The sequence below is a fragment of the Oryzias latipes genome, chromosome 1, assembly GCF_002234675.1.
Source record: "Oryzias latipes chromosome 1, ASM223467v1".
NCBI classification, from domain to species: domain Eukaryota; kingdom Metazoa; phylum Chordata; class Actinopteri; order Beloniformes; family Adrianichthyidae; genus Oryzias; species Oryzias latipes.
The window spans coordinates 19,484,087-19,509,611 of record NC_019859.2 but is presented as its reverse complement, the minus strand read 5'-3'; the positions used below and the strand labels follow the sequence as shown (position 1 = coordinate 19,509,611).

Genomic DNA, 25,525 nt, shown 5'->3' with positions numbered 1-25,525 from the left:
ACTGGGGCCTTAACATTAGCTCTGGACAATCAGGACACCAGACACCAAAGAGTCAGAGTTCACAAGTACAGAAACAGGTATTCAAAAATAAATTGTAATTCCGTCTGAAGTATAAAAATCTAATGTTTCAAATATATATATATACATATATATTATTGCCATAGGAATGTGTTAAATGTTAAAATCGAACCTCAAGTAGCTGTTTTGATTGGAGCTGTGTGTTCTCGTTCACTGGAGATCAGTTCTTCATGCATTTGTGTCACTAGAAATGTTATTGTTGCCATCAGTTTGTAACTTGGATTAAAGCTGTTTGGTCACACTGCACTGAAATAGACCACAGTTCATCCACTTTTCTACAGCTTTATTTATTCACTTTGACGTTTCACATGATTCTCTGGGTGTAACGCCCATTTTTGTCTGTGCAATAAAGACTGAATGTAGAACCCCGAGTGAGGCTGCTGTGGTGACGTCGTTCAGTCGAACACAGCTCAGCATGGTCAGGTGCTTCACAGGAGTCCTTTATTTTAAGGCCAGTTTGGTGGCAGTTCCACAAAAGCCTCATTGCAGTCTCAGTGGGAGTCGGACATCTGCGCTGACTCATCTTCATAACTGCAATCATCCTTATCTTCTTTATGTTCCTCTTCTACATCCTCCTTTCCTTCATTCTTTGTGCCCAGCCCTTTATTCGACACCTTTCGCAGTTTAATGTTTGGAAGTTTTCTCAGATCCCCGGTCCATTCTCTGCCATGAAAGAAAAACAGAAATCGACAAAAATATCTCATTTTAAGCTGCAGAACATACAAAACAAAACACATCAGAAACGCAGACTTTAGAGTTGCAAAAGTCTCAAATGAGGGAGAACCTTATGAAACCACAAGCAGATTTTTACACAACATGACATCCTTTCTTGCAGTAAGACATTTCTTAAGCATGGTGTCCAGAAATCTCATTTAAGCAAATGTAATCCCCTTATTTTAAGAGGTCTAACGATTCTAAGAATGTTCCTTTAGACCAACCAAAGAGCAACCTGTTTATTTATATCAATGTTCAAAGCATCACTAATAAATACATGATTCTACTTTATGAATGGATTTTAAAGGGGAAAAATTTACAAAATAGAAGATTTTTATGGTACTTCTTTAAGATTGGGAGTTGGGTCATCTAGACCCACTAGACAGTGCTCTGAACCTTTTTTCTTCACTGATTTGTGATCTTCACTGGTGTCCATGGATTACATGAAATCTTTCCACCTCTATCCACCTTTGTCATGTTAGGAATAACAAGGAATAACATGTAAGGGTGGGGTCATTTGGTAAATTTTTGCTCGCAACAATGTTAGTTTAAGATGTGCAAACTCTGACATGAATGTTCAGGACAAAAAAGCACCTTATTTATTCACTGTCTCAAATTTGATCCACATATTATTGACATGGTATTGACATTGTTAGAAAGAATTTACTGTCAACAAAATTTGCATTTATTTAATTCAGCGAGTAGTCATTTTAGAAATGAATAACAATAAAGGAGCTATTCTGACCATGAAGTATAGAAAAATTAGCTAAACTTTTCCAACCAACAAGGTTTTTGAGATTTCACTGAAGCAGCCATTTTGAAATTCCACTACTGCCCCTAGTGGAATGTTGTTGAACTTCAGGGCAGAAAACATTTTTGAAGTTGCATACAATAGGTTTTAAAGACCCACTCCAATGAAAATAGTGTTTTGGGGGATTTTAACATGTTCTTGTAGAATTCTTTTCACGAGGAGGACATTTATTTAAGATTTCTGAGTACTTATTCAAATCAGAATGACCCAGGAGCAGACTATAAAATCCAGTTTGAAAAGGCTTTCTTTTGTGACACAACTGAAATGGATGGGCCAAAGTCTCCCTGCTCAGTTTCGTTCTGATGCATCCACTTTCAGACAAATAGATCCATTAACGTCTTCATTTTCCTCGTCTGAGCTGGCATCTGGCTCAAAACTCTACAGCTGGATAGCTCCAATGTTGCTCGCCATTTTTGTAGCGCCGGTAATATACGGTTGGGGTTGTGAGGGGGTGTAAGCTAGCGTGAGAGAGTGTAAATAAAGGCATGGTGGGATATCAACCATACCTCGTCTGCACTTGGGGGGACGAAGGGCCTTGTTCGAGGTAATCATGGTTAAAAGACCACTGGGAATCCTTTTACATTAGATAAAAAGATGATGGAAGTTGGAAAGTTTAGATCCCACTAATGAGATGCAAATCTCAGAAATGTGTTTATGAAAGATTATATAGATTGGTTATATTGGGTTAATTTCTTCCACAGAAAACCACAAGGTTAAATTGGTAGATCTGAAGTTTCTCTTGCTGAATCTAGTCTATCAAACATTCATCTTTACCTCTGTCATACTTTTTCTTGTTGTGGTAAGCAAACACGTTTTAACCCTTGTGCAATCCTAGGCACTTTAACATTGGGAGTTGGGTCATCTAGACCCACTAGACAGTGCGCTGAACCTTTTTTCTTCAATGATTTATGATCTTCACTGGTGTCCATGGATTACATGAAATCCTCTCCACCTCTATCCACCTTTGTCATGGTAGGGAGAACACGTCAATGGTCATCTTGACCCCATAGGATAGCACAAGGGTTAAAAATAACTTTGAACACAGGGGCTTTTTGTGACAGGAAATGTCTTATTCTAAAATAAGACGCCTATAAGCAACAGTTAAACCTGTTTGAGGCTGTACAGCAATATTTTTAATAGGTAAAAAGTGATTTTCCATCATGGAAAACAGCAGCCAATCTCAACACAAATACTTCCAAATACTTAAAAACACATATAAAAATGTTTTGTTTTTTTAAAAGAGATATCTTCAAATATGATTGATTTAAAAAGATTTCTTCTACAACACTTGTAAAGAAAGTGCTGGTTTACTTAAAAATAACAGCACTTGTATTCCATTTACTTTCTTGAGATTTGTAACTCTAAAGGGACAGACAGGTGTATTCCCAAGTTGTATGCTGACTCATTACAAATCTACTCAATAAGACAACACACATGCAGGTCAATCAGATATCATCGTCTTCCTCTATTTTTTTCCTGTCTTCAAATTCTGTCAACTTTTAGAGTCTGGAGTTTTCCACTCTTCATTTAGAAACGTTCTCTAAGAGCACAGAAATGCAAAAATAACTGATTTCTGCCTCCAGCTCTTTGAAGTGAACAGTTCATCCTCCTCCGCTGGATGAAGCGAATGTGCCGCTTCACACCTCCACGCCCACCATTCAGAGGTCAACCCGGATCTAAACAACTGTGAGGAGGCTGAGCTCACAACAAAGGAGCGCTTGAGATACTGGAGCCGCACGGCATTAAAGTAAAGACAATGAGTTCAGTGAAGGAGATTCACAGATGAACAAAGATAAGGCAGCAACTTATGCAGCTGGACAGTATTTATGTGAATCAGGGCTTAAGAAATAAACTGAAATAAAAATGAATAAGACTGACTAAAAAGCGGGGACGAAGGGCAAATGGACACGCTTCAGGTTTCTCCTCTTCTTCCTCCAAAAACCTCAAATTACAGATCATAAAACCCTTCCAGGATACTGACATTTTCTGACTGTCCTGGTGTTTAAGGATCCCTGTTCTGATTCTGCTTTGTGTTTTACACAATATGAGTCTGCTGCACTAACAGAAGAGCTGGAGGACATCAGCTGGCCTTTATGTAGGCAACTAACCTGAGAATGAAGGCAGCATAAAAAATGTTTGCAACGACCAGTACCCTCCAGAGATGAGTGAATAAAACCAGAAGATTTATTTTTGTTGTACATATAGTGGGGGGAAACAAGTATTTCTCAGTCACCACTCTGCAAGTTGTCCCACTTAAATGATGAGAGGTCTGTAATGTTCATTTACAGGTACACTTCAACTGTGAGAGACAGAATGTTTAAAAAAAGAAATCTAGGAATTCACATTGTTGGATTTTTACCTTAATAAATCCAAATTTATAATCCTTTTTATTTTCTCATTTTTGTGTGAAATCTTTTACATTAAAATAGTGAAATGAAAAGATACCATTTTTGCTAACTGCTCAGTTAAATTCAGTCAACATATAGGCAAAAGAAAATCAATATACATATTTTAAAAACTCACCTAAATGTTTTAAGATGCTTCCCATTCATGATGTCTGGGATCTCTGCAAGTACAACAATGTTAAATGTGATTATTGTTGACTACAGGTGTGAGAAAAGAAGAGTTATTTCTGCTCGTTAATCTGGGACTAGGGAAAAAAAGACGTTTTAAACTAGTCAACATTTAAAACTGAAATGATAATTCACAAATAGAAAACTATAGCAAGTTTTCCAAAGAGTTAATGTTGGCGCAAGCTCAGAAAATGCAAAAAACAAATCTGGAAAATTACAAAATTACAAGAGTTAAAAATGTTTCTCACCCCTAAGTTTTAACAACACATTAACACGAGTCAAAGAGATTTTTTTTTAAGTAGACGAGCAAGCATCTTTGTTTCTTAAAATTAAAGCAAATATCAAGTACAGACTCTTAATTAGAATGAAATCTTATTTAAAAAATGGGGGTGGTAGCCTAACAGGGAAAAGGAGTGAATAAGTTAATACAACAGTTAAACTTTTATTTCACAATTTTAGATTTTATTTAACAATGATTTGAGCTGGTTTATTTTGGAATTGGTTGATAATGTTGGAGTTTAGCTACTTTAACAGAAGAATTTCAGCCATCGCTGCCAAATTGGCAACAGAAAAGTGTGTAGCTTATCTCAAATCCGATTCATCTTATTATATTTCAGCACATGTTCAGGATGTTTTTATTTTTTCATCTGATGATACTGTAAGTTAAAAACAAAGGTATCCTCCCCTTCGACTTACCAAACCCGATGCCCTCATACTGCGCCCGCTCACGCTCCACAGTCTGTTTGATGGCAGCCTCTCTGGCACCATGGAGACGACCTTGTCGACCCTTAATCCCATTCATTAAGTCGATCTGTTCAAGTTCTGCATCGAACCTGTGCAGGTATCTGAACAGACACAAACTCATGACCCACATGCCATTTAGAGAGAACATATCAAGACTATATTTTAATAAGAAGGCGCAATATAAAACCATTAAGCTTCTAATCTATAGTAACAAATACTAAAAAAATGTCTGCATTAAAAATGAAGCAATTTGCCAAACATCCACAAACACAAGTGTTAAACCCATTTTTCGTTGTTGTTCCCTTCGATGCAAAGATATGCTGCATGAAATTCAAACAGAACGAAACAGGAAATCTGTTTCATACCTTTCTATTATCTCACAAGCATCTTTCCGTGTGTAGTTTGATTTTGTTGAATCCAACTGACTCTGAAACCACAGCAGCTTCTCACCTGTCATTATAACACCCAGAAACAAGCAATTAGATCTACATTGGGCTTGATGCATATGAATTGATTTGATGCATGGACTTGCTTACCAATGTTGTTCAGACGTGTAGCTTTTTCATTCTTTAACCTGAAGCACAGCAGAAACCATCATAGAGAAAAATACACTTTAGTAAAACTTTTTAACAGAATAAAACCACAAAGTGCGTTAAGAATTTTTAAAATGGAACACCTACGCTGTGGCCGTATTTAGCGTTGCTCTTTCTTTTTGTTCGGTGTTCTGTGTATTTTATTTCTATCAAAGTGGGACTTTGTTGTGTTTGTGGATCTTTGTGTGTCTCTCTGTCTGATTATTTTCAGGTGTGGTATTGAAAGGGTGTGGCTCCCAAACTGATGGCAGCAGCCTTAAAAGCATCATGTGGACTTCCAGTCAGTGAGAAGGTGGCTTTGCTCCAACCTGGCTCCACTGCAGCTGTGTGCTCCTCACCAACTTTTCTGTAGTTTGTGTTGCACTTTCTTTGTGGTTTTTTGTTCAGGCCCACTCTGTGTAAGTCTTTTGTTTTTAGTTATGTTTAAGTGAAGCTGTAGGGGTGAACTGCCATTTTCTTTCACATATGTTTTCTCCAGTTCATGTTAGTCTAGGGAGGTTAGAGTTTTGTCATTGAATTCCTTTTTCTTTCATTTCAGATTTCAGTTAGGTGGGGTTTTGTTTGTTGTTTTGGCCTTGGTTCAACCTGAAGCCTTTTTGCTTCACCTTTAAGTTATTGTTGGTTTTGGTATTTATTAAATTGTAATTTGTATGGAGATGATTGTTTGGTGTTTTAATAATTTTAAGTCAGGGCAAAACACTTTGCCTTTATGTTATGCTCCTCCTGGTACCCCTAGACACAAAAAGGGTGTAACAACATTTAATTCCTTTTGTAACTTTATCCTCCATCTCTAATATCCCACTTTCTTTCCTCCTTTTTTTTTCTGTCCTGTCCAACAAGCAATGCATACAAACTTAATTAACATAAAGGTAAGCCTCAAAAAACAAAAGGGGTTTATACAAATATATACCTGATGTGTCAGAAGAATAACCTCCTATTGTAACAGTAAAATCTGTCAAACACAAGAAGCCTTTATCTCTTATGTTTGCTAAGCTGTTAGACAGGACAAGTTAGAAGGGGGGCTACAGTTAGATGTCTATAAAATAAAATTTATATGACCAACAACTCATGCCCTGCCTGCACTATTTGAATGTAAGGTTAATTTTGACTTTTATTGTGTTAATTTTTAACTTCAAGGGTATTAGTGTGTATATATACATGGATTAAACGAATAAATACAAATGATGTAATCACATTTTTTTCAATTTTTTTCCAACAGATTAACATGACGGACTGAACACTTGCAGGTCACGTGTAAAAAGACAAATGATATTTCCTGACTTTTCGCCCCCCAGCCTCAACAACAATTTTAGTCTGATCGCTCTTTAAGATAATCGTCGTACCTACTTTTGAGTGCTTGGTTTTTAAGTTTTTTGTTGTTTTTCTGTATCTGCTCACCGTTCTTTCTTCTTCAGCTTGCTCTCCTCTCGGGCTAGATATCCCGCTTTCCTGCTATACGGATGAACAACCTTCTCCGCTGCTTTAATCTTCTGGATTTTCGGCTAAAAACACGTGCAAAGCATAACATTACTCTGTAGGGTGCTTAAAATAACATTTTGGTTTTGTTTAAAGACATAACTTGCAGCAGACTCACCATCTTTAAAGTTCTATTTAAAAAACAAAACAAAAACGCGTGGTTCTGTTTTGACAGCTGGACCGGAAGCGGAAGTTGTCCTTCACTGTCCACTGTTCGTGTGCATCGAAGGGACAGGTAACAAAGTTCCGGGAGCTACAAAGTGGGCTTTTAGATTAATTAAATAAATAAACAATTCTTGAATTTGAAACTTTGTTTTTAGTTAGTGTCTTAGACGGAGAGTACTTTCACATATATTGGTAGCTTAATCCATTAAAAAGAGCTGTGCTAATATTCAGTTACCCTTAGCAAAAAGTAGTACACTTGAAGTATACTTGAGTATAAGAACAGCAAGTCCACTATAAAAGAGATCTCAAGTTTTGGGTCACACTTTTGTTTTGATATTTGATTTGTGTAATGCAAAACAAATAGACAAACAAACAAAAAAAATCACAAATGTATTTTTTAAAATATGCCATTAAAAATTAAGAAAAACCTTTTAGTTGGCTAATATTAAGCCCAGAGTAGTATAATAAAACTAACAACAAATAAATCTTTTGCACAACACAAATGTTTGACAATGTAAAAATATCTCAATGTATGCAATAAGGATGCAACAATTAATTTTCCCCCAATGCGGTTTAATGGGGTAACACACAATTTGGTTTTAAACTGAGAATTGTGACAACCCAAATGTACATGTGGTGTAGGAAGTATACCAACCATACCAACTTTTTGCTAAGGGGAGTCAGCTGCTGGCTGTATAATATGAGCTTTAAGTGACACTTGCAAGAAGAGAAATTAATTATATAAACTCTATCTTTTAAAATGTTAGCACCTAACTTAAACTGGAGGATGCTTCTGTACTCTTTTACTCCTTTTTTCCCCCCTACAAAATGTTTAATATATTTGTTGTAAATCTGAGTCAGTGATCTTATAGCTTATTTTTATTTATCTTTTTTGGAAACTGATCAGATAAAAAACCCTTCTCAGCCTTGGCACCATTCTGTTTTCAAAGCAAAACACTTGACAATTCCACTGACAATAATAAGAACAAAAAGCATTTTAAGGATAAATAAAGGTAAAGATAGTAGAAGTAGTAGTAGGATGGACCACACAGATAACACAACTTGTTTGGTCAAAACATAATTTTTTTTAAATTATTATTTTGTTTGAATATCTAAAATGTATAACATAGTGTTCCATGTTTATGGTGTCCTGCATTCTTGTCTTGCAGACATGACCATTTGTAGATGCACTCTTTCTTGCCAACACATTCCTCTTATATTCATTAATATTTTGTTGTGCAAGTATAACTCTTGCATAAAAAGGATGTTAAAGGAAAGTTTAAAACATACGACATACCTTTATATGAACTCAGCTCATAGATGTCTCCTTCAATTAAAGTCAGCCCAGTCCCATTACCCCTTTTCATTACCTGAAAGTAAAATGATGGAGAGGAAAAAATCCTCTTCCATGCAACAAAAAAACAGCATAAAATTTTTCAAGCGAGAGATGAAAAAAATGGTTAAAACAAAACACGTTTTGTGTCTCCAAAATTGAGTTACAGCCTTAACAAGCTGAGTTCACATGACCCACTGAGACAAATACAGCTTTTTGAAGCAGGGCTAGCGGTTTTAGACATCAGATTTCTCTTTTGCATTTTGAACAGAAGCTCCTCAGAGAGACTGTTAGCTTTGGTTGCTTCCAAGCAAAACACTTCAGATTGTTCAACATATTTATATTCATTTGTCTCTGGTCTATTCCTTTAACCAGGACTTCAGATTCTCAAAGCTATTGTTGATTTTTCTAAATAACATCAAATGTTTGAAATAGATGTTTGACAATTGTTAAAAAAAAAAAACACTTACCGGTAGCTTAAATAAATGCACAATTTAACTTTTATATAGTTTTAACAAAAAACAAAGATACTTATATCGCTTAATAGCAATGTCACGCAGCCACTATGTACTTTTTGCGCATATTGCACAGATGAAAATTGGTCATACGTGAATATACATGGAAAAAGGGAGAAAAGTTGTGGTCTTTACGTGAAATCTTCGCAGATGTATCACGAATGACCACGTCAAAACCACGGTAGCGGTATAAATAAACAATGCAAAGAACGCACTGATTTGTGTGTCTATTACGTAAATTCAATGTGATACAAATACAAATAGGTGTGTCTATTGCCGTACAAATATAAAAGTTATACATGGGTGGGAAATGCATGAAATGTCTGTTAGACATAAACGTGGAATGATCGTAGAAGCCTCAAATTTGCACATGCATCTAGCAAAGATTTAATTGGGTACGATTTACGTAATAATTGCCGCAAAACAACGTAAGATATGCGCAAGCTGCACAATATTCAGCCGACCAAAAATTTTGAACATCTCAAAACCGAACGTACGTAAAAACCCTCGACGGACATCTGCACACATTAAAAAAATGACAAAAGGCCTGTTCACACCGGGACGAATTTCGCCGGCGATTTTCGCCGACGTTTAACGCCTCGTGACTAAACAAAGGGCACCAATGTGAGTGTGCACACCGACGCGAAAAAACGCCACGCGCCAAAGCGTCAAAAAAAAAAAAACGCCTCGGGTTCGTTTTTTTTTTTTTTCGACGCGTCGCGTCGAAATCTATTCGACCAATGAGAATTGCGCTTTTGCACACGTGTCTGGAGCTTCTGAAGTTACAGTAAAACACAACTTGGGGGCGCTCAAACACAAAACTGCCTTGCTGAGCACACATACCAGCGAAGAAGATAGACGCCAAGTAGCGTCTACAGTACACTGCCGCGAAGAAATAATGACGGACATTCTTAAATATCCCCTTACCAAGTACCAGTTGGAGCTACTGATGCTTGAAATATTCATGTTTTCTTTGTATTATTCTGACAAGCGCGTAAATACTTGCTCTCTTCTTCTGAGTGAAAAGCGACTTTAAGAATCGTAAAGTTGCGCAGCGCCACCTTGTGTACAGGAGTATTTCTGTTTACATTAAGCGCCATCTAATGTCAGGGAATGAAATTGCATGTTCGCTCGGCTAATCGTCAGCGAAAATCGCCTGGGTGTGAACACAAAAAACGTGGCGAAAAACGCTGGCGAATAACGCCTGGCGAATATTCGTCCCGGTGTGTACGGGCCTTTTACGCAAGAAACTCTTTATGAGTTACATATGTCATGCCTGTATTACAAAAAGACCCAAATTTTATCTGTGGAAAATGTGCAAAAGGTACATAGTTGCTGAGTGACATGGCCTTTATATCTTCATCTGATGTTCAAAAAAACAAGTACACTGAAGTTGCTTGGTTGTTATTGATCTGTTTTTATGAATGCTGGACTACTTAAACAACAATCCTTTAGACAAAAGTCTGTTTTGTGACAAATAAATAGCAGAAAGAGCTATGAATTAGAGATGTATTTTAGCACGTACATTGTGTTTTTCTGCCCAACTCAATCTGTCTGTGATTTGGAATATGTTTAGTGACAATACATGGTATATCTTTACTGCTGGTTCAATGGTAATGTACAAACAGTCTCTTCTTTGATGCTCAGAGGGTTTATTACTGCAAGCAACACTGCAGTTCTGTGGTTAATGGTTGTTTTATGTGCTATATCTGTTCAGATCAGATGCCGTGCTACAAAATTTGTGGTGATCAGTAGATAAAACTAAGACATTTTTTTCTTTTAACATTTGTTAGTGTTACCACAGTGGCACATTCATTTCAGTTTGCTTCTTTTTTTATTTTACTTAAATGTCTTCATTTGTAAGTTACTGTATTTCAAAACTTTTCTTATTATAAAATGTCCTGAGAAGCAGAGGTCCTCCCATCAGTCTCAGCTAAATTTTGCATTAGCACTGAAAATGGAAATGGACAAAGTTTCTGTTGTGAATGGGGTCTGACTCACTTGAATAACAAGTCACCCGGTGGTGACCCTGTGAACCGATTTGGCTCCAATTACCGGTACTCTGATTATTAGCACCAGCCTTCAGAAGGAAAACATGGCCTACTGACTCACAAAACTGAAAATAAAATAAGAAAAAAAAAAAACTAAAGAAAAAACACTTTGCCCAGTTTTGCAAAATCAGTCTGCAATTAAGTTCTGCGATTTTTACTCACATTTTTCATTGAGGACTGAACCAAAAATTTTGAATCACTTTCTTTAGATGTGTGCTCCCATCCTTGAGCAAGAAATTAGTTTAAAATTTTCTTTAATGCCACGTTTGATACTCTGATAGGAGACAACGTTCACAGACGCTTCAGGCTGCAGCCACCGTGTTGGAACATGCCCCCGCCAACGTTCAACGGAAAAAAAAAAAAAAAAAAAACTGCCAAGAGATAATCACTGAAGCATGACCCACAGATTCATGATCAGTAATTCACCGCACAGTGTGGCTAAGGATCCGGCATCAGCTGGTTTTAAGAATCACTTCTCCCCTGAAAAACAGAAGGAGTTCACAGTTTTGGAGTGGACTCCCCCATGAGGGTGAGGGTAACACACCTGAGCGAGCGGAACCTTTTGCTTAACTTTTTAGGAAGAGGCCATTCTTCATCCAAGTTTGCTCTGCCTTCTGCTCACTTCTTTTTGGCGTGCATACCTAACTGGCGGGAATGCAGTTGTGCTGCAGCTGAGAAACAGTCAGACTTGTGGCTACAAGCACACGGCTTATTGCATCACATCCAAGTGAGTTATCTGAGTGACTTTGTGGGTGTGTATGGGACTTTTTTTTTCAGAAACCTTAAGTCAGATCAGGAAGTGCAATGTTGTGACAGTGCAGGAAGACGTTGGTGCATAATGCCACCATTTCTGGGTCTTTAACTTGTAAAATGAGAGACGCTTGGGTCAACACCCCTCTGCTGCTGCTGCTGCTGCTGCTGGCCAGTCTGACCAGAACAGGTAAGAACTACACTTCTGGTTTAGGAGAAAACGACCTTCTCCGCCCTACTTATACTCTGTTACTTGACTTTTTTTTATTATCAGACTTTATGACTTGAAGTAAAAAGACTTTTTCTTTTACATTTTTACTTCTCACTGAACCCACCAAAAAAGTCCAATACTTTAATTTAGCCTAATTTGATGAGTATTTCAGTTTTGTTGAACTCTTGTTAAACATATGGCTACTCTGAGAACTGTAACTATTTTATTACCACACCTTAAACTTAAATTTGTTTTTTTATATCTATTTTTCTTCCAGTCTTTCTTACTCGTCCAAAAAAATAGAAGACAATTTTGTAACTGTCTGTGGGGAACTAATTGCTCAACATTCCTTTGTTTGTTTTTTTTATCTTGTCCGATATAATTACTTTTGCAACAGTGTGAATTTCTGATAAGTTACCAAAACTTTGAAGATGTTTAGAATTTTTCCTGTTGAAGTTTTGTTGCCTTCACTGTTAAAAGCTTGCAGTTTATCAAGCATGAGGGCTTTTGCCTCTGAAATAACTGTCATTTTTACAAGTCTCACTGCTTTTTAGTGACATGAAATGTTTATTATTGCTTTATTGCAGCAATTTCCCAAGACAATGAAGGTGCTGAAAACACTGAAGACACTGAAAATACTGAAAATGATGAAAATGTTGAAAAGGCTGAAGAGGTTTCAGACTTAGCTTCAGACAACACGCAAGATGGTAATACTGCTGTTTTTTTTAATCACATATAAAGAAATTAGAGTAACATACTGATACACTATTATTAAAGCTTACAGGTATTACAGTACAAGACTTTTAGTTGAAAAATATAATGAAGTTAGAAATTTGTTTCCCACCACCTCTTAATTTGTTAGACCAAAAACTTTTTAAACAAACGTTTTTCAATTAATGTGTCGTACATGTTTAGAAAAGGTAGAGGAAAATATTATTGTTAATATGAGAATTATTACCGTATTTTCCGGACTATAAGTCGCTCCGGAGTATAAGTCGCACCCCTTGCAAACTATGAAAAAAAGGGCGACTTATAGTCCGGAAAATACGGTATATTTTTATTATGAAGAATATTTTTGCATTGGCCACATCTAATTGCTCTAACAAAAACAACCTGAACTAAACCAGATTTTACACATTGTCTTGCAAAGCTACAAATTCTATCCAAGTCAATCAAATCTTCCTCATCTCAAGTCTAATGTGATGTCTTTCAGATTCACAACCAGACAACACAGAAGAAGAGCCAAATACAACGCAAGAAAGTAAGAACTAACACAATTAGTGACATTTTTAATCAGCAGCAGTTTAGGATAATGATTCATAATTGCTTTGTTTTTATATATTGCTTTAAAAAAAATTGAGTCACATATAGATATTATTATTAATCAAAACATGGAGATAATAATGTACAAGACTTTGGGGTAAAAAAAAAAAAATCAAGTTAGAAATTTGTCTCCTACCACCTCTTAATTTCTTGGACCAAAAACCTCTTAAACGAATAATTTGATTTAAGTAATACATGTTGATCACAGATGAGAAAGAGTGAAGTGTAGGGAAATAAATACGTTTTTGCATTGGCTAAATGTAGTTGCACTTACAACAAACTCTCAAACTAAACCAAATTTTTTACTTATTGCCTTGAACAGCTACACATTTTGTCCAAGTCAATCGAATCTTGCATATCTCAAGTCTAATGTGATGTTAAAAACGTTCTCTTTCTCCTTAACTCCCCTTTTCCCAATTTTTTCTGTGCATTTACCCCTTTTCAGAATCAGATTCCTTTCATTGTCATATGTACAGCTTTTACACTAACTTACGAAATTTGTTCCAGTACAACCCAAACAAGATCAGACATACAACAAATACACACATACAGTCAGTCTTGTCAAAATCATGCAATTTTAACTTTTCTTCTGATGCACTGCAATGGATTGACTCTTACCTCACTGACCGCTCCCAACTTGTCAAAGTCCAGTCATTTAAATCTTCAGCTCTCAGTCTGCCAACTGGTCTTCCCCAAGGATCAATTTTGGGACCTTTGTTATTTTTACTGTACATTAATGACCTTCCAACCTGTTGTCCTGATGTTTCTGTGCAGATGTATGCTGATGACACTGTAGTCTATGTTCATGGCAGTAATTCCTCTAAGGTGGCTAAGAAGCTCACCAATGCTATGGTTAACATCACAGCTTGGTTGAAGTACTCTTGTTTGCAGTTAAACACATCTAAAACAGTTGCAAGGTTTATCACCAAATCCAATAATAATATAAATAATAAAAAAGGAGAAAGGCTGCAGGTTGTTTCAGAATACAAATATCTGGGTGTCATAATGGATTCAAAGATGTCTTTCAAATCACACATCAAAAGGGTCTGCAATAGAATCAAATTCAACCTCAGTCATTTTAGACACATTCGCCATCAGATCTCCACACAGTCAGCAAAAATGTACACGCACTCCATGATTTTCTCACTTACTGTTTGCCTGTCTGGTCACAGGCTTGCAATACACCTTTAAAACATCTCCAAAAATTGTACAAACAAACTGTTAAAACTTTGGATGAAAAACCCAACATTTTTCACTATTGTCCATAGTACAAAAACATGGATTACTGAGTTGGGAAAACATGGTCACATTTTCAAATCTCTGTCTCATGTACAAAATCATTCATGGCTTATCATCCCCTCCTCTTCACCAGTTTGTGAACATCCGGACAGCAGATCACAACAAAACTCGGAGTTCAGTCAGAGGAGACTGTATCATTCCCTTCAGAAAAAGTGTTTTTGGTCAGACTGCCTTTTCTGTTAGAGCTGCTACTGAGTAGAACTTCACACCACTATCAGAAATTTAAAACACATATCATTTATTCAAGACACAGTTAAAGAAATGTCTCATTGACAATCAGAGCTGTCAACACTGAGTAAACCTCCTCTCACCGATCCTCGCTACTATCTACTGTCCCTATATTGAATAAATGAATAAAATAAAATAAGTTAAAACTATGAAAGTGCTTATAGACTCTATAAATTAAAATATATAGTGGTTAACAACCTATTTTGTATGGAGGCACTTATTGCTTAAACAACACAACATAGATAATATATTTTCTTTCTTGTTTGAGACAAAACAGTATAGGAAAACAAGAAAGTCAGTCTTGTGATTTAGAAGCTTGAAAAACCAGCAATAACATGAACAAATCTTTTTCTGGCCATTGTTGTCAGTGTCAGAGGATCTCATCTTTAAACATTTTGAATTAAACTTGAAGCACATTTGTTTCTGCTCAGCTCTTTATGGTTCTGCTGTAGCAGCAATAGCAGCAATGATCCAACTAGATTCTGTGAGGAACTAATAGCTCAACATCCTATTTTTTCCCAACCTTTCCAATATCTGTGAGTTGCCCAAACCTTTAACATGTTCAGAGTATTTTTCTGTTGAAGTTGTTTTGAGCATTCATATCAAAGCTTGCTGTTTTTCAGCATGAGTGCGTTTATATTTTATTTAATTGTCATTTTTGTAAGTATCACTGCTTTTAGTGACATGACAGTGTCCTATGAGTAACAAAATGTTTTAACATCCCCAGATGGAGGTGATCTAGCAACACAATCAGAGACAGAAATAACCACGGAAAGTACTGCTGTGCAAGATGGTAAGAACTATACATAGCACAATTAGTGACATTTTTATTTAGCAGTAGTTTATGACAGAATGAATAGTTATCTTTCTATTGATGTTACCATTTTAAATTGAGGTATTTATAACTTAAACAACACAACATACAAAACAGCGTGTAGTTGATATTTTTCATTTTCAGAGTAAGACAGAGCAGTATATGAAACTTATGAAGTTAGTCCCTGAAAGATTAAAAAGCTTCTACAGCAAGAACATGAACAATCGTTTTCTACCCAATGTTGTCAGTCTCTCGTGCCACTGAGAAGGAATTTGTTTCTGCTAGACTCTTTAGAGGTTCTAATTTAGGAACAATCAGTCCCTAGAATACTAATGGGTACTAAATAGAGTGTGCACTAATAGCTCAACATCACTTTATTGTTCCATCTTGTCTAATTAGTGAACTTTACAATATTTTAAAGTAAACATTTTTGTGTCGATAAGAGTTAAGCAAACTTTTAATATTTTCTGACTTTATTTTTGTTGAATTTGTTTTGTTCTTATAAAATACTGTTAAAACTTTGCAATTTTTCAGTGTGAGTGATTTGCCTTTGAAATAATTGACATGTTGCCATGGATCATCGACTGTGTCCCAAGTAACAGAATGTTTTGGTTTTTTTGCCACAATTTCCCCACAACCAGAAGACCTGGCAGAAAGCACAGAAAATCTGCCAGATGGTAAGAACTATAAATGACAAATATCAGCAGTAGTTTAATTAGATACTGTATAGTTTTTCTTTTCTTTATTACTTAATTACAAAAGACAAATTGGGGGACCCTCTCTAACCAGAAGAGCCAGATACAATGCAAAATAATAAGAACTACACGCAACACAATTATTGACATTTTTATTCAGTGGCAGTTTATGAGATAACGATTGCTTATTTTTTATTTATTACTTTTTTTTTTTAAAAAGATTCACATATCTTGTCACTATTAATAAAACTTGTAGATAATGATGTAGAAGACTTTTGGTAGGAAGAAAAAAATTCAAGTTAGAAGTTTAAAATAAATATTATACATTTGTTTTACCCAAATCTTTTCAATGGATGTTTTTGATTCATGCAATGTTTTCAAACGGTGATGTACAGCATAAATGAGAAAAAGTTCAACGCAGAGGAAATCGTTTTTTTTTTTTATTTGAGTTTTTACATAAGCTAAATGTAGATGCACTTACATGAAACCCTAAAATTTAACTAAAAAAGCTACAAGTTTTAGTATTTGGGATGAGCACTCTTACTCAGCTAGAATGAGTTGTATTTTATAGTAATACTACATAAATTATTTGTAGCATTCATCCATTGCCAAAAAAAGCATGAATGTTCCTTTTTACCATAAAGTTCTGTCTTACTGCTGAGATATCCCAGAATACCTGGCAACAGCTGCAGTGCATAGAAACTGGGTAGCTGATGTTTTGAAGTTAGTACATTTACGTGTCAAATTTAGGCAGACTAAATGTCAGAAAAACATGAAAATATAGCGGGTACATATTGTTTTTGCTTGATGAATGGCTATTTTCACCAAATTTCAGATAATTCTTTATTTCTTTGACACTGCCTTTGAGTTTGGTTGGCTGAAACCAGTTCACCTTTCCTTTTTGGTCCCTATTTGGTTTACAATTTTACTTGGCAAATGTGCCCAAAAATTGCATTCTATATAATGATGTCTAAGAGCCATAACCATTTTTTTTTACTTCCTCCAGATGCAAGTACAAGAAGTCCCACCACTTTAGATGAAGCCAGTTCAAGTGCAAGTAAATACATTCATCACTCTCCTCTTTATGAAAAACTGCGTTTCCACAACCACGCCACTGAACATACTTTATGTTTTCCTGCACTTACAGCTGAGGGGAGTGCAGAGGATCCTTTATCAGAAGAAGGTACAAACCTGGGTTGTTTTTTGAACCCATGTGGTCATGTTACAACTAAATGATTCAATCTAAGAATTGATATGCGTTTTGCTCAGAGGTGGTTAACAATAAGTTACATTTACCTGAGTAATTCTTCACATACTGTACACTGAGTACCCCTAAGAGTACTTTTAAAGCACCATAACTTTTAGCTTCACTTAAACAGGTATATGATCAAAAGGAGCACTTTTAGCCTCACCAAGAGTCATTTTTAGTAACACTTTTTTTATATTTCCAATTTTTTTCCACCATGTAGCAATTGGCAACATAACTGGATGTTCATTTTTAACCAGTTCTGTTTCAATGATCAGAAATATCAGAATTTTCTCCAGGTGTTCTTGCCATTTTGATTGTCTGACTATTTATTGAAATAAACTAGACGAAATTTGGCTGTAGTAATCTTTTTTTTTTAATGAATTGGAATATGCAATCATGTATAAACATTTTTTGCTGGGTTTACTGTTTTTCTTCCTTTTTATTTTAGCAGCGCCTTAAAATAATTAAATTGTGAATTCAATTAAAAAAGAGGAAGCAAATAAGATTAAACAAGTTTCAGGTTAAAATAAAATAACATTTTTCACCAAATGCTTGAGCAATTATTTGAATGATAATTTTAAAAATCTGCTGGAGTAATACTATTTCGAAGTAATAAAACCCTTTCAAAAAGCACACTGTAGCTACTTTAACCACCTTTGGCGCTCCATACTGTATACTTTAATTTACCAGAGACAAATCTTAAATCTCAAGCTTGCAGTAAGAGGTTTATATTATCTCTTGTTTTTGCAGCTCCAGTAACATATGATCTGGACTATGTATCTTCAGATTCTTCGACAGAGGAGCCTGGAGACTCAACCCTCATGCTCATCCTGATTCCTGTGGTGATAGTAACTCTCATCTGCATGGTAGTTTGTGGTTATTTCATCATTCGCAAGTGGAAACAGAACGCCACAAAAAGAGGTGCGTCCATGCAACTGACTACAAAAACGTTCCAAAATTCGCCACAAAGTCACACGTTAACTCACATCAGCAGAATTTTGACTTTAACTTGTTTATTACTCAAAATCTAAACGTCCCACGGCATGAAGCAAAGTTTTTTCTTGAGGCAACACTCTCCTGACTCAACAAGAGACGGAAGGTTGTCCATGGACACAGCTTAAATATAATATATCTGCTTGTAGTCCAGCTATTCCAGAGCATATTTCGCAAAAATGAATGGTCATATATAGAAAACACTAAATAATGTGGAATTAAAAAAGTAAAACTTGAAGATTCATGCATGTTCACATCTGTCACTGTCTTTACCATCATCTTTTCTTTTTTCTTAGCGTCAGTTAAAGAAGATCCATTTTTGGACGAACCCAGCACAGAGAAGGTGCCGATGTGAGTTTGCATCCCTTGACATTTATTTTTTTAGGATTTTCTTCAACCAATGTGCACAGATTTAATTGTCTGTTCACTCTTTTTTCTATTTCCATTGTGTCTCACAGGCCCATGTTCGAGGAGGACGTGCCTTCTGTACTTGAACTAGAAATGGAAGATTTTGACCAGTGGATAACAAAAGATTGTAAGTTTTCATACTTATGTTACACGAATGTGAGCGAGGGTCTTATTAAACTCAAACATGGATGTTACTCATTTATGGTGAGGAATAAAGATATTTACCGTAAATTAAAAGGCTCAGAAATACAAACAGGGCACATATGACAGAAATCTTAACGTGATAAACAAAAAGAAATCATCCTAAAAATGTTAAAACAGGATATGATGACATTTCTGAAAGTATATTATTGCAGAACTTTTTTGGATTGAGTCACATTGAAGCCAACATGAAAGCAGAAGTCAGGATCCCTGGATTTGTATGTTGTTGCATATTTTTTCCTGTAGAGGTCAGCGTTGTTCCGTACAAAAAGGTCAAAATAGAAAGCTCCTTTTGTCACAGCTTTTCTCTTTTGCCATTTTAATGTGTTATATTTCCTTTTAATAGTCTTATAAAGGACCCAGCAAAGGAGCCAATATAACTAACTTTTCTGCCTCAGTGACTCTTGCACATGATTGAAAACTCTTTCTGATTTGAATAAAGTCCTTTGATATTTTTGAAAATTCTCCTGAGGGCCTTAAATAGTGATTCAACCACATCTATAGCAAATCTTTGGGGAAAACATGATTCCGTTTGTTGTGTATTAACACTAAAAAATAGCTTCTTTAAACGAAATCGTGATAAATGGAACAAAATACATTAAATTACAACATAAAAAAAGTTTTAATGTTAACGTAAAAGGTTTTTGTAGCTTCAAAAAGTCATTAACTATGCAACCCAATAATAATAATAATACATTTAATTTATAAGGTGCCTTTCTGGGCACTCAAGGTCGCCGCACAACATGTGTACAGTATAAGAAACACAATAAACTGTTAAAACAACAACAATTTAAATACATACACAATTCAATAAAATGTATATAAAAACATGCAAAAGTTACTGTTACAGTGAACAGGCCATTTGGAAAAGATGAGTTTTTAGCTTTGATTTGAAATGTGGGAGTGTGTCAGTGTTGCGGAGGTCAGGGGGGAGTGAGTTCCAAAGCCGGAGAGCAGAGCAACTGAATGCCCGGCTCCCCATGGTGACAAGACGGGCGGAAGGGACAGAAAACTGGATAGAGGAAGAGGAGCGGATAGAGCGAGCAGGTATGGCGTTATGAAGGAGGTCAGAGAGAGATGGAGGTGCAAGGTTGTGAAAGGCTTTGAGTGTGTAGAGCAAGATTTTGTATTGAATCCGGTATGGGATGGGGAGCCAGTGAAAATGTTTAAGGATAGGTGTGACATATTTGATGGAGGGAGTGCGTGCGATGATACGAGCTGCTGAATTTTGAACCAGTTGAAGTTTATGGAGGGTTTTTTGTGGGAGACCAAACAGAAGAGAGTTACTGTATGTTGCGTAGATGGAAGTAGGCTGAGCGGGTGATGAAGTTTATGTTTAGACGTGAAAGAAAGACGCCTGTCGAGGATGACACCCAAACTCTTTACCTGAGGGGAGGGAGAGATGATGGAGCCGTCAATGGAAAGAGAGAAATGGTTGGTCTTGCTCAGGGTGGATTTGGTGCCTATCAGAAGAAGTTCAGATTTATATTGCTATTGAGTTTTAAAAAGTTTGAGGTGAACCATGATTTGACTTCATTGATGCATTCAACCTGCGCAAATAGAGGCAGTAGTGTGGAGTTGGGTTGGCTGGAAAAATAGAGCTGGGTGTCATCCTACTCGCATGTATGTATTTTTAAACAGCTTCATGCCCCCCCAAACCTGACATCTTTCTTCTTCTTGTAGCTTCAAAACATGAACATAGAATTTTGAAGAAATCAATGAAAAAGTTGACGATATAAGTTAAAATAACTACACTCCTCTGTTAACATGTAGCTTATTTACTCCTATTGTTAGTCTTATCGGATTAAGGAGGTACAGAGTCTTGTAGTATTTAACACATTTTTTCCCCTAAAAAATAGTAATACATTTAATTGGAACAAGTCTGAATGTAACCAAAATAATTCTTAATTTTAATGTAAATCTGTTTTTAGTCAGTATAGAAACGTCTAATAAAAGACCATCAAACTAATTTGTTAAAAATATATTATACTGTGTGATTTAAAAAGTCTACAGATGGACTTAGGTTAATATTTAACACCATTTAAATATACAAAAAATTATAAATGTATTTGTTTGAAGTCAGTCAAGCAGTAACTATCTGCTAAATAAAGCATAATAGTCAGAGGCAGTTTAGGCTGTGATAGGTGGGAGTTTAAACAAGGACACATCTTTTGTCGAACACTGAGAACTTTAAAAGCAAATACTAGGCAAAGAGAAGAGGTCAAACAGGACAGCAGACCTTTGCATTAGAAGTGGTGAATTTGAGTGTAGAAATACAGGTTTGACATGAATTTACATGCAGGCAGGCAGGGTGGCTGAGTGTGGGAAGAAACCTGCATTTATCGAATCAAAAACACACACAAAAAAATACACAACTGTCTACCCCAGAGCCCTGCTGAACACTGCAGAACAAACTTTAGAGATCTCCAGTAAAGAACTCCAACACTTTGTTTTTATGTATAATAACATTTCTCAAACTCTCAGATCGGTCATGTCAAGTCATGATGTTAAGCAGGTGGGAGGTATTAAACAACCAAATGAAAACATTCAAAAAGACAGAAAACTCATTAGTTTCTCTTTTAAGGAAACATTTTCTACTCATTTTCCGTCAGTCTTGTCAGTGCTTGTTAGGAAAATTTTGAATGAAAGCAGTTGAGCAATTATCCACCAAGAGCCAAGCAAAAGTATAAGGGTCATGCCCCTGCATGAATGCAGGAAAATAATCAAATTCATCTGCCTTCCAGAAGTCAGTCCAACAAAATATCACATTTATCAAAGACTCAAATGGCTAACACACAACACTGAGTAACAAAAAATCCCTCCAATAACTTCACTTTCTCAGCCAGCCTGTGTTTGTTGTGATCCACCATCTGGTTTGTCCTGATGAACTGTGGACCAGTTCATCATCACGCATGATATTGTCTGAAAGTACAAAGTCCCCTAACATCTGCTTGTGATTACGAAAGGCATGCATGGAAGTGTGGTGAAACTGAACCCTGGGATTGTCTAATTCACTGAAGAACTGCTGAGGGCGAGGTTGAAGTCCACTCTGTTGACTGTTGACTAACCTCGTTTACACACCACGTTTTTCTCAGGCTTTTATATCCAAGGCTGTGCAAGGACCAGAGGTTACTTTCATTCAGCAGGGAGGCTCTTTGTATGCTTTGGGTTACACAAGAGATCCCAGAACAGAAGTAAATGTGAGGCTGTTGCTGCTGCGGTTGCACAATGTGATGCCATCCCCGCAGCAGCTGGGTATTGTTTGTCAGACCTGAGAAATTCCACAGTGAGTCAGGCCGGAAAATGCAGCAGATTAAGGAGGAAAAGCACTGCTGCTGAGCAGATTTTACTGCAACTTTGGAGGTTTATTGGAAAGAATTAGGTGTTTGTGGTTTTGTTGATCAATTTTTTTATTAGATAAATAAATTGTAAAAAACACTGTTGGTGGATTCGTCGTGCTTTTAGAAAGGGCAGACTTAAAAAGGGATTGTTGAATAAAGGTGAACTGTGTTATATTGTTGCTTCCAAGTAGAACAATATTATTAATGAGGAAAAAGAATAAATTAAAAAATGTACCGTACTTTCTTACAGAAAAATCTAATTCATGGTTTTGCTGCTGGGAATGTGGCGACTTATTGGTTGCTCATGCCTATATTCTTACATGCTTTGACAGATTGTTTTTGCTTTTACGCAGAAATTCTCCTGTTGCTGTTTTGTTATCCAAGCTCCTTGTTGCTGCACTTTGTTCCAAATTGTTCTGCGTGTTTGTGAGTTTCCTTGTTAGGACAGTTTTATCTCATCTCAATCTCAACTTTCTACTTTTCCTGGGCTATGTAACTCAGGCTATCTCTGATTGTTTTGTCAGCTGGTAAGGAACCAAAGGTGACATTTAAGTTATTTTGTTTTTTATTGAGTTAGTTGGTAACATTTTTAGTGGAATGAACAAACAGCATTTCATGAAACATGTCAAAGAGTTTGATCATGCGTTAATCAAACTCCTTCAAACGTTCATCCATAACAGCATCGTTCATTCTAGAATTGTGGAAGCAGTAATCAGGATTCCATTTTAGATTCCCTTTTCTATTCTTTTTTTTTTACTGATACTACTAAAAGTGACAATAGTGTTAGGCTTATATGATCAATAACATGTATTTATACAGTGTTTAAAAGAAATGAGAAATACTCCTATGGTGCACTTTCATTTCCATCCTATAATTTAAACAAATCATTAAAAAACTTTGGACAAAAACTTAAAACCATTTCCAGATTTCTGCACATTTATTTAATAAAAAATAATTAACCAGGCTGTTAATAAACGGAAAATTAAATCAAGTTTTATTCCAAATGTGTGGCAACAAAAGAAGAGCATTTCTGCAGAAAGTCTTCATCTCCAGAGAGAGTTTGGATTTAGTGTTCTGTAGTCAGGTGTCTAAACAGAAAAATTAGTGCAGATCATCATTAACTCATACGAAATTGAGTTAAACTAAATTTGAACTGAAAATTTAGCTTGGCTGATCCTAACACTCAGCAGGAGGACACTAAACAATGATGTTCGTAACAGGACTGCAAAGCCAAGTTCGGGAAATGGCCAAGTGAAAGTCTTGACTCTCTAACCTAGGATGTTGTGAAATGTTGTGGAAAAACTAGAAGTGTGCATTTCATGTGGGAGAATTCAGCCTTCTGGATCCCAGAGCTGGGAGCCTAAACCCCAAACAGGCTGCTTTGTTTAGAGCAGCAGGGCTTTTCCACAAGTTGTTAGGAGGTTAATATTTCATGGTGATGCTAATTGGCATTTACGTATATCACACTTTACTACATTCTTTGAAGGCCCAATAAAGCACTTTACAGTCACAGTCTCATTCACTCACACACACACACATTCACACACTGCTAGTGGCTGTGCTGCCGAACACTGACGCCAACCCCTAACCACCAGAGGCAATGTGGGGTTCTGTGTCTTTCCCAAGGATACTTTCAACCAAATCTGCAATCTTTTGATCAGAGCTCGACCACTCCACCTTTGCACTTCAGCCTGATGTGGAGTTGTGCAGGTGGTGCTCCACAAAAAAAGAGTGTATTTAACACTCACATGCATGTAAAAGTGGATATTTTCATATGTTGGGCAGTCTTTTAATTGGTTAATGAATGCTTTTATTTCCTAACAACCTTCCTGTAATTCCTCCACCCCAGGTTAAAGGACACTCTGGTTTGCACGGACCCACAATGACAGACAGACTGTTGAGGCTTTGACCTTTCACCGCATTGGCAAACTGAGAGGTGTACCTCCTGACTGTCTTCCCTGGAAAGCAACAAGCAGCGGCTCAACAGATAAATATGGTTCCCTTTGGTTTTTGCTCTTCTTCAAGCATGGTTGCCGTCAGCTTTTGCAAATGGAAACATGAAGTGTTGCAGCAAGACGTTTAGGAAACTCAATTAGTTCCATTTGAACCTTTACACCACATAGCTTCACAGGAGGCAACAATTATATTTCTGAGTGAATCAAAAATTTGCAAAGTAAACATTAATGTCCAGGTATTGGGTACAAAAAGTGAAAGCATGATATTTTTATTTATCATTTTCTGACTGCCTTTTTCTTTTTCATGGTCTACATTCATGCCGTCTCAGGTTCAAAGGATTCAACTGTCTGTAAATATGTGTAGAGCGGCCGCACAAAGAATTGTTATTCTGCCTTCAGTTCATGAAATGAGAATTTTTTGATAAGTTATTGTTGTTTTCTGAACTCACCTTCTGCTAATGGTGAAGTTTGTATTTCACTGTGGATAACGTATACTCTGTGACTGAATACTTGATATTTGCAGAGGCTGTGTGTGTGTTTTGTTATCAGTTTGCCCTCAAAGTGTTTGTTCAAAGCAGATTTAATGGTGTAAAAAATGTGATTCAGTCAGATGTTAAAGAGTTTGCGTTGTAAATCATCGTGACCAGCAAGACCTAACACATGTATCATTTTTTACTTTTTTCAAACATTTCTGTTTTTCTGTCACAGTTTTAGATAAAATTCTAAAAACAAAATGACCAAAAAAATCGTCTGTCTTTCATGGTTTTGACATAAATGAAAGAAACTATAACTATTTATTTGAAGTATTGATTTAAAATGCAATCCTCACAAACTGTTGAAGTTGATCCTGACCCTCAAACCTCACCTTAGTGGACCCAAGCGACAAACTTTTCAACTTTTGGTCAGTTATTTTTGTGCAAAAAAAATGAAAAGAGTTCATGATTGTGATGGAGCTGCACTGTGGGGTAGTGGTTAGTGCTCTTGCCTCACAATAAGAAGGCCTTG

At 36.3% G+C, this 25,525-nt stretch overlaps 2 protein-coding genes across 6 annotated transcripts; one reads left to right on the top strand and one right to left on the bottom strand.

Annotated features, from left to right (window-relative positions):
* Window positions 1-344: 344 nt before the first annotated feature.
* Window positions 345-7,240, bottom strand: tma16 (translation machinery associated 16 homolog). The gene is made up of 7 exons (XM_023957750.1): window positions 7,108-7,240; window positions 6,912-7,015; window positions 5,457-5,494; window positions 5,286-5,370; window positions 4,873-5,021; window positions 4,127-4,169; window positions 345-741 (listed from the first exon to the last, which is right to left on the bottom strand). The coding sequence occupies exons 1-7, from the start codon at window positions 7,108-7,110 to the stop codon at window positions 570-572; spliced, it is 594 nt and encodes a 197-aa protein (XP_023813518.1). The 5' UTR covers window positions 7,111-7,240; the 3' UTR covers window positions 345-569.
* Window positions 7,241-10,647: 3,407 nt separating this feature from the next.
* On the top strand, window positions 10,648-25,250 carry tmem154 (transmembrane protein 154). 5 transcript variants are annotated; one of them, XM_023957744.1, is made up of 11 exons: window positions 10,648-11,993; window positions 12,602-12,721; window positions 13,228-13,275; window positions 15,592-15,657; window positions 16,323-16,355; window positions 17,380-17,430; window positions 17,521-17,556; window positions 18,373-18,543; window positions 18,912-18,966; window positions 19,074-19,150; window positions 24,415-25,250. In XM_023957744.1, the coding sequence occupies exons 1-11, from the start codon at window positions 11,924-11,926 to the stop codon at window positions 24,417-24,419; spliced, it is 732 nt and encodes a 243-aa protein (XP_023813512.1). In that variant the 5' UTR covers window positions 10,648-11,923; the 3' UTR covers window positions 24,420-25,250. The 5 variants fall into 5 exon arrangements, with proteins under 5 accessions (XP_023813512.1, XP_023813515.1, XP_023813510.1 ...); XM_023957742.1 differs by having other exon boundaries at window positions 10,662-11,993; window positions 16,320-16,355; XM_023957745.1 differs by having other exon boundaries at window positions 10,678-11,993; window positions 16,320-16,355; window positions 18,409-18,543.
* The last annotated feature ends 275 nt before the right edge of the window (window positions 25,251-25,525 follow it).